Genomic DNA, 8,758 nt, shown 5'->3' on the forward strand with positions numbered 1-8,758 from the left:
ATCTTGTGTGGTTTCTGTGCTGCACCAGGTAGCCAAGTGTGCCGTCCCTCGCTACTGCACAGCTCCCTGCCCTGGCTGGAGGGCAGCAAAGGAATCGCCACACACCACAGCAGCTCTCCCTGGAACCTGAGCCCCTTCCCCAAGAACCCCCTCCACCACGGCTCCCCGGCCAGCCTGTCCGTCTACCCCCCGGCCTCCTCCACCTCCCTGTCCACCGGCCACTCCAGTCCGCACCTCTTCACGTTCCCTCCGACCCCTCCGAAAGACGTGTCCCCGGACCCGGGCATATCCACCCCGGGCTCCAGCAGCTCCGGGCGCCAGGAGGACAAGGAATGCTTAAAGTACCAGGTGACCCTGGCCGAGAGTATGAAACTGGAATCGGCTCACAGGCAGAGCGTGGCATCAATCGGAGCAGGGTCAGCCTCTGCCCACCACCCCATCGCCACATACCCACCCTATGAATACGGCCCAGGCCTCTTCCCACCAAGTAGCCTGATAGGTGGGTCACCTTCTAGTTATGGTTCCAAAACGAGACCAAAAACAAGGTCCTGTTCAGGTAGGCGTGCGCTTTATTACATTCCCTTTTGATCTAACATGATTCCCCAGATTTGCAGCCTTAATGTGTCAAAAAAAAAGAAAAGAAAAATGAAAGCTCACGTGGATTTCAGGTCTCCAAAACGCCCCCAGGCCTTCTCTTTCATCAACTCACATAATAATAATAATAATAATAATAATAATAATAATAATAATAATAATAATAATAATAATAATATATAATAATGTAGAAGGACGCTTTCCATAAACTAACCCTGAAACTGCCTTAGAAGCATGGATTGATTCTGACACTTCAGTGAAAGCATACAAATATACAACAAATATAATAATAATAATAATAATAATCCTGGACATCTAGTGAATTTTATTTGGTCCTGTAGTATAAATAAAATAATTCTAAATATTTAGATATTTTTTTATTCCACATGAACAAAGAGAGCCGGAGCAGAAGCCCCTCTGTCGCCCCGTTTATGTGTTTAACCTAATCCCATTACTGCCAGGCCGCCGCGCGCCACAGTAGCGGTGTTTACCCAGTGGCAGCGCACCGGATGCTCATTCACGGGGAAAGGAGCGGCTGAAGCAGCGCCGCCGCGACACACACACACACACACACACACACACACACACACACACACACACACACACACACACACACACACACACACACACACACACACACACACTGAAATGAAAAGGATGAGGCTAATTATTATTTTAAAAGTTGAAAATACGTCTTTTTCTCTCTTTCTGTAAGGAGATTAATATCAGTGGATTAGCTGATGCACCAGAACGCAAATAAAGATTTTAATTCAGGGATCATTGGAGACAATTAAGGATATTCACAGATCTAATTTTTAATTAGCATCTTATCTAAAAACGTAAATTATCACAGCCTTTAGAGGCTTTTATTTAAATGTATAATCTGGAATTTATTTAGTTCCTGTTTGATTTATCTGTGCCAGAAAAGAGAGAAACGCACCTTCCCAGGTGCCACAGAAGTCGCGCGCTCTCTCCCCCCGTGTGTGTGTGTGTGTGTGTGTGTGTGTGTGTGTGTGTGTGTGTGTGTGTGTGTGTGTGTGTGTGTGACACATAGAAAAAAAAACAAGAAGAAGAGGAGGGGAAGTGTGGCTGCATGAAAAAGCAAAATGCTCGGTTGCTGCTGAAAAAACCCTCAGCGCGAGTCTCTGCTTTCAAATAATCTTGACTGCAGCTCCCTCGTTTCAGTTCCTCCCGCCACACACACACACACACACACACACACACACACACACACACACACACACACACACACACACACACACGTTTATCTAGTTGATGAGAGAGAATTTGATGGACGCGCGTGTTTCTCTGGACCTTGACCCATCTAGCACGTGTTTTATTGTCACTCCTGTTTTCATTCCTTCAAAGTTTCTCACCAATATTTTCTCCTTCTAGCTCTGACGACAGTTTATTTATGCGACTATTCATATGATTTAAATGTCCAAGGACCTCCTGACTCCCGTGTCCGTTTGTTTCTGTGTGCATGTTGTTTGCGCTTGCAGAAGGTAGAGAGTGCGTGAACTGCGGGGCTACGTCGACCCCTCTGTGGAGGCGGGACGGTACGGGCCACTATCTGTGCAACGCCTGCGGCCTCTATCACAAGATGAACGGGCAGAATCGCCCTCTCATCAAGCCCAAGCGGCGGCTGGTACGTCTGCACCACATTTTCCTCTCTTGCTGATGACATTTCCGTCTCTTTTTTCTGTTTTTCCCCTATCCAGGAAGAAGTAGGCCTATTAGCTGCAGGAAATTGACCCGACAAGTGCAGGTCTCTGTTTTCAGATACTAAAAATAAAATAACAATAACAAAAAAATGCATCACCTAAAAGATGACGATGCTATTTTTGTTTTGCTTTCTTTACTTGCCGTAGCTGGTCGAGGATTCTGTTTGTAAAAAATAGGCCTCACGCGCTAAAACGCGTTTGCGCAAAACTAGTTCGCAGCTATTTCAGGGAAAGCCCCTCTCACACTCAGAAGGTCTCCTCCTCCTCTGATTCGATGCTGTAGCGCAGCTGAAGTCCGTCCAGTTCTGCTCGGCTCTGTTTTGGACCTCTTAATGTGAAAAGCCGACATGTCAGGAAAAGGCTGCCGGATGTCTGAGCGGCGCAGATAAGTCGCCACGAACAACACAGTCCGCTTCCCTGCAGTCAAAACACAGGGCTGCGCGCGACTCTGAGCCGGGCCACCACCCGAACCGAGCTCAGAGTCTTTAAACACCCCATCAGAGCCGCGGATTGTTTCTTTAGTTTTAATTCTAACAAGGGAAGCTGCGGGAATCCTAATTTGGAGCCCAATAAGGAGGACTTTTAAACAAAATGGAGCTGTTTTCTTAAATTGTGTCTTTCTCTGCACCTTTGTGACCATATCACGCATTTTGAGCCTAATTCTGGAGGCAGTCCTGCTCTCTGATTGGTCAGGGGGTTAATTGGAAATCCCTCCTCACTGCAGCACATCCTCTGCAGTCATATCGATTGTTTTGAAGGATTAAAACATCAATGTCAGGGCACAAACCCGCAACGAGGAGCAACTAAATCCATTTTCTGTCCCGAATTTTCATCCTGCCCCATCATAACTGAAACATCTAGCATCGAACCTTCCTTTGATTAAATCGACGTAATCAGATCGGACATTTAAATCGGAGGAATTCGGGAGTAATTCAGGAGGGAATTAATCAGGTTTAATTGAAACGCGCTGCTTTTATGTCTTCTGTAAATATTGATCCTCTCAGAGGTACGTGCTCCATCAGGTTGTTTTAAGCCCTCGAACGCAGCTCTGTTTGTTTTCATTTGGATTTTCTGTCTTTCTTTTAAAAAAAAAAAACTTTTATTGGATTAAAAAAATTCCATCTGTGATGAAGATGCATGACTAGAATTGTTTATGCAACATGCTTTTGTGTGCAGGGCTGCAAAACGAACACAGTTTTGGATAGGAACACAAAAAAAGTCTTTTTTATGATAAAGGTGGCATAAACGCGAAGAGACGCGTCAGCCCTGGACTTTGGGAGCATGTTCATGCTATCATAATAACTTTTCATGCTGACTGACGCCATCACGATCCGGTTTTTCATGTGTTTAATTCTCTTTCCGTGTGTATTTTTGGTGCAGTCTGCAGCCAGACGCGCAGGGACGTCATGCGCAAACTGCCAGACCACAACGACGACGCTGTGGCGGAGAAACGCCAACGGGGACCCGGTGTGCAACGCCTGCGGCCTCTACTTCAAACTCCACAATGTAAGTAGTAAACCCTCACAGGAGACCCCTCTCTCTTCATCTTTATCCCTCCTGGAATACTCCATCCCACTTGTCCCTGCCTCAGAGAAAAAGAAAACCTCCAGAATTAACAGGAGCTCTATGGCAGGACTGTAAAAAACGTGGAAGGGAAAAGGCTCACAGCCGCTTTGCTTGTGATTATTAATTAAAAATTTGTTAATTTTTAGGCAGATTTGGATATTTTTCAGGCCTTTTTTTTTCACTTCAGGGTCCCCCCTCCCAACTCCTCTCTCACATCATTGCACATCCTGAAACCCCCAGGGGCCGTTTATCTCTCCTCTCCTGTGCACAAAGCTGCCACTTCTAATCAAACAGCCATTGTAGCTAAAGCTAATAATAATAATACGCCGGCTAACTGCTCTCAGGCCACATGGAGGTAATTTTGCCCCTCTTCTCATGGCAGATGAGGACAATCATGCTTGACCACCCTCTCCTAAATCATTTTCCCGTGTTACTTGTGGCAAATTGTTCATCCCTGCAAAAACAGACGGGTTAAAAACAGAGAAGAAGAATATTTCCTGGTTGCATGTCAGCGCCTGAACGCAGCCTGACCTCGCTGTAATTGTAAAACGAGTTGATTTGGGTAAATCCGGGTTTTTTTCTGCAGACCTGTCCCGTTGGCTCCAGCTTCAGAATGAAACCCCCACACAGGCTGTGTCTTCCCACTGAAGTGGTTTTCTTGTTCTCCTGGTCTGAGTAAGCTTTGACACCTCTGTGTTAGTCTGAGGTTTCAGGTGGCTGCTGCCGAGTGGAGGCAGGATGCAGGAGTCTGCGTTGAGGTTTTCTGCGGTGGTCATTGACTTAAACATTCAGATCTTGTTTGATGTTGCGGGGCGGCGGCTGAGAGCAGGCCGGAGGCCCGGGGCTTCCTCCCTCTGAGAAGTCTCGGCATCAAAGAGCTTGGCTGGCTTTAGGGAGGAGACTCTAGAGAAGGTCTCCCAGATGAAACTGCGTCTCTGGGATGGGTCGGCTCAGAGAGTCGCCACCAGATTCAGTAAGAGGAACCAGAAGGCCGGTCGGTTTCATTCTGCCTAATCCGGCCTACCGCTGGAATTCCAGCATTCCTGCCTAAACCTGTGCTGTAATATGGCAGCTGGGGCTGTTTTGGCCAGGAGATGTCCAAGGGCTGGTGGAGGAGGGTGAAGAGAAGGACTTGGCTGGCGGTGGCCGTGTGTCTCCGTGCTCGACTGGCTGCACGTTAGCTGGCAGGCCGTTTCCAGTTTCTGCTCACTGCACATCTTCCCTTCATCCCACTTCCTATTTCTCTTTCTTCCACTCTTTTTCTCTGGCATCCGGCTTCAGATGTGATCCCGCTTTAAGGAAATCAAAATAAAACACCAACACACAGCTGGATTATTGTGTGATGGGATCATTAGATCACATTCTCCTGGTTTTCCGCTGCTCGGGAATACGAGACCTCCCGTTTATTCCGAATGGTTCTCCTTTACTTTGAAACCATTTTTTTTTGTTTTGTTTTGAAGAAAACAAAAATACTAACCTGCCATCTCTCCTGTGTTCTCTTGAGAGCAGATTAACCGACCTCTTACCATGAAGAAGGAAGGCATCCAGACCCGGAACAGGAAGATGTCCAGCAAGTCCAAGAAGAGCAAAAAGTCCCAAGACAGCATGGACGACTTCTCCAAGAGCCTGATGGACAAGAGCAGCTCGTTCAGCCCGGCCGCCCTGTCCCGCCACATGTCCTCCTTCCCTCCCTTCTCGCACTCTGGCCACATGCTGACCACCCCCACACCCATGCACCCTTCCTCGAGCCTCCCCTTTGCCCCCCACCACCCTTCCAGTATGGTCACAGCCATGGGTTAGAGGCTCCGCACCCCTCTGCCTCGCCACCACCCCTTCGGTACCGCCGACCTGCTTCCACATCCCCGGCCCTCCTCAGTTCAGCCCCCCCCCCCCCCCCCCCTGGGAGAATCACAGGCTCCTTCATCCTCAGCTCTGTCATTTTTACGAACTCTGCGATGTAAATGCTTTGACTTGACTGTGGTGCGCCAACCTCCAGGGAGAGAAAGGACCTTCCTCCTTGAGCCGCTACTGTAGCTGTCACCACACTGAGGCGTGAGAAGGAGCTCCATCCGTGTACAAAAAGCCATTTCCCACCAAAACCAGACATGACTCCCTCGTCGCTCCACCCGCCTCATCGCGCACCTGTCTGACAGGAAACCCCCTCTCCTCCATCTCCTCCTCCTCTTCTTCTGCTGAAGATGAGGAAAACTGAACATGTTTGTACAAATTGTATGAAATACAGCACATTTAATGAAGACTTTTTAATTCAGTAAGAAAAAAAAAAGAGGAAACTTGCCCGCGGGCAGCTAACGACAAGAAGGGTACGAGTCGCAGCAGGTGGAGAGGCCTCCCGCCGGAGGAGTGAGGGGAGAGAAGAAGCGAGCACGAGGAGGGGGAAGACTTTAGAAAAAAGGGCAGGCCTTGGATTTTGCCTGCATGAAATGTGTCGCATTAAGTTTGCAGAGAGTCGGCGCCGCCGGCGTCTCTCTTCTTTAGTTTTTCTTTTTTTTTTTCTCTCTTTTTGGATGTGCTATAGGTCTCGGGCAATTGGTTTGTGTTGAAACACACACACACACACACACACACACACACACACACACACACACACACACACACACACACACACACACACACACACACACACACACACACACACACACACACACACACACACACACACACACACACACACACACACCTGAAAGACTCTCTTTCTGCCCACAGATTATATGCATTGTGAAAAGTTCCTGTATTTGTTACTTGTATGTATAAATCAGAGTACCAAAAATACGAAAGAAACAAAGATGTAGAATTATTTCTTTATGTTATGCAGACTGAATGGTTGTAAAAAATTTAATAATAATCACTAGTGTAAAATATGACTGCTTTTTTGTTTCGTAATTTTTTTGTTTTATTTTTATTTTATTTTATTTTTTTGCTCTTTGAAAATAATAAACTAGTTTAATCTCTGTTGACATGTTAGTGCAGTGGTCCAGAGCCGTCTGTTCTTTTCCTGAGCTGTGTGAGCTCTCTCTCTCTCTCTCTCTCTCTCTCTCTCTCTCTCTCTCTCTCTCTCTCTCTCTCTCTCTCTCTCTCTCTCTCGCACACACGCCTGCCCACAGCAAGCCTAACTATTCAGGCTTTGCTATAACATCTTGCTTGGTTCCCTGGTGCTCCGTGCTCACAGGAACAGCTGTAACAGTCGGCCCAACACAAACAGGAAGAGGAGAAATAAACAGCAGCAATGAAGGAACATCACATAGTGGGGTCAGACGGGCCGGGTCACACAGACACGGCCGGGTGGGGGGTGGAGGGTCTGACCTCAAACATGAGAAACAAAACACAAAATATCTGTATTTATTAAGGATTCAGCAACGTTTAATCTAATGATGCCAAACGACTCATTTTCAACATGCTGCAGCTTCAAAGATGAATAATTCATGGACGTAATTTTCACTTTAGAAGTGGTGGGGACACGGGGGGGGGGGGGGGGGGGGTATCTTTACAGTATGCTCTAATGGGAAACAGGCTTCAACACAAACGGTTGTTTTCCGCTTGGTCCTAGAGCTCAACCAGTGTCAATTTAATATAGCGTAATATTGTTTTTGGATGGTAAAAAGTGCAGGGGTCAAAGCTTGACTTTGGAAAAACAGGTCCCCCCAAAAAATTACGTCCATGGAATAATTGATCTCGGGTGTGCAAAACCTGTTGCAATGCCACCTCCTCTGCTTCCTAAGGTCTTAAGCTGGGAAGAAAAGAGCAGAATTTGCGGATCCTGGCCGGCTTTTAAAGCCGCGGCGTGGACAGAGCTTCCTCCAGTGATCCCACCACAAGAGCTGAGTACCTCCAGGTTTTGCAGCCACAAACAGATGTTCTGGTGAAGCTGCACGGAGGTCAGAGAAAACGTCTCCATCACAGCAGAGAGCTAGGACAGATGGATCAGAGACTAGACTTTACACGTCTTTCTGACATCATTATCGTGTCAACCACTCATAAGCGGTGTCTTCTGCACCTTAACGCACGCACAAGTCCACACACAACTGCAGTCGTCAGCTTTGCTTCAGTTTTTCCTTCATGCAGGTCATCAATCAAGTGGCTTTGCTTCTTCTGATCAGTCTGAGGGCAGAGCTTCAGTCCACAGACGAAAACTAGTTCCAAACCATTTCACTAATAATGACGATAAGATGATCTGTTTACCGTAAAACACCAAAAAGCACAAAGTTTTGGTAAGTGGAAAAAGAAAGATGATGAAAAAGTTGGATGAGCCGGTTTCTCCTCGTCTTCATGATGAATCTGCTCAAACGGCATCAAGAATTGAGACGGTCGTCTTTCACCGATCCTCCGACTCAGATTTTTAATGTTTAATCTGCTAACAGACGAGCTAACGGCTCGTTCACCTGGTTTCTCAGCTCGCTGGAGGTCAACGTCCAACGCGGCTTCAAGAGTTAACAATAAACATTAAAAGGTTTTAAGAAGCAGCGTCCAAGATTTTTATAAAAATAAAAAATACGTCTCTAAAGGCTGAAAGTTTCTACTCAAAGTCTCTGTCATGAAAATCATCATCATCATGTCTCCATTGAAAATATATTAAAATTATTTTATAAATAGAAAAATGAAGCTGTTTTTTTGCAACTAAGGAAATGAACACAATTTCAGTTGAATTCATCTTGTTCCAAGATGGTTTCTGTCGTGTAGAACTTTTTGAACGTGTTAAGAACTCCAGCAACACGACAGCGAGGCCCTGCGACGTGTCGTGCTGTATCGCGTCGTACTGAGGAAGGCGTCGTGGCTCAGGAGGAAAGTGTGAACACTCATAAATGTTTTGACACATTCTGGAAAATCCCTCATGAATATCGTTAGCATTTTGTTGCCAC

At 46.6% G+C, this 8,758-nt stretch overlaps 1 protein-coding gene across 5 annotated transcripts in view; it reads left to right on the forward strand.

Annotated features, from left to right (window-relative positions):
• The window catches only part of gata3 (GATA binding protein 3), a 6,710-nt gene extending 932 nt beyond the window's left edge, over positions 1–5,778 (forward strand). Inside the window, exons 2-5 of one of the 5 annotated variants that reach the window (XM_070544214.1) lie at positions 29–556; positions 2,097–2,242; positions 3,699–3,824; positions 5,394–5,778. In XM_070544214.1, coding sequence (XP_070400315.1) covers positions 29–556; positions 2,097–2,242; positions 3,699–3,824; positions 5,394–5,684 — 1,091 coding nt within the window. In that variant the 3' untranslated portion in view covers positions 5,685–5,778. Of the gene's footprint in view, positions 1–28; positions 557–2,096; positions 2,243–2,315; positions 2,363–3,698; positions 3,825–5,388 lie in introns of all 5 variants that reach the window. The other 4 variants (XM_070544261.1, XM_070544238.1, XM_070544287.1 and 1 more) reach the window with 4 other exon arrangements.
• Positions 5,779–8,758: the final 2,980 nt, after the last annotated feature.

The sequence above is a fragment of the Nothobranchius furzeri genome, chromosome 1, assembly GCF_043380555.1.
Source record: "Nothobranchius furzeri strain GRZ-AD chromosome 1, NfurGRZ-RIMD1, whole genome shotgun sequence".
NCBI classification, from domain to species: domain Eukaryota; kingdom Metazoa; phylum Chordata; class Actinopteri; order Cyprinodontiformes; family Nothobranchiidae; genus Nothobranchius; species Nothobranchius furzeri.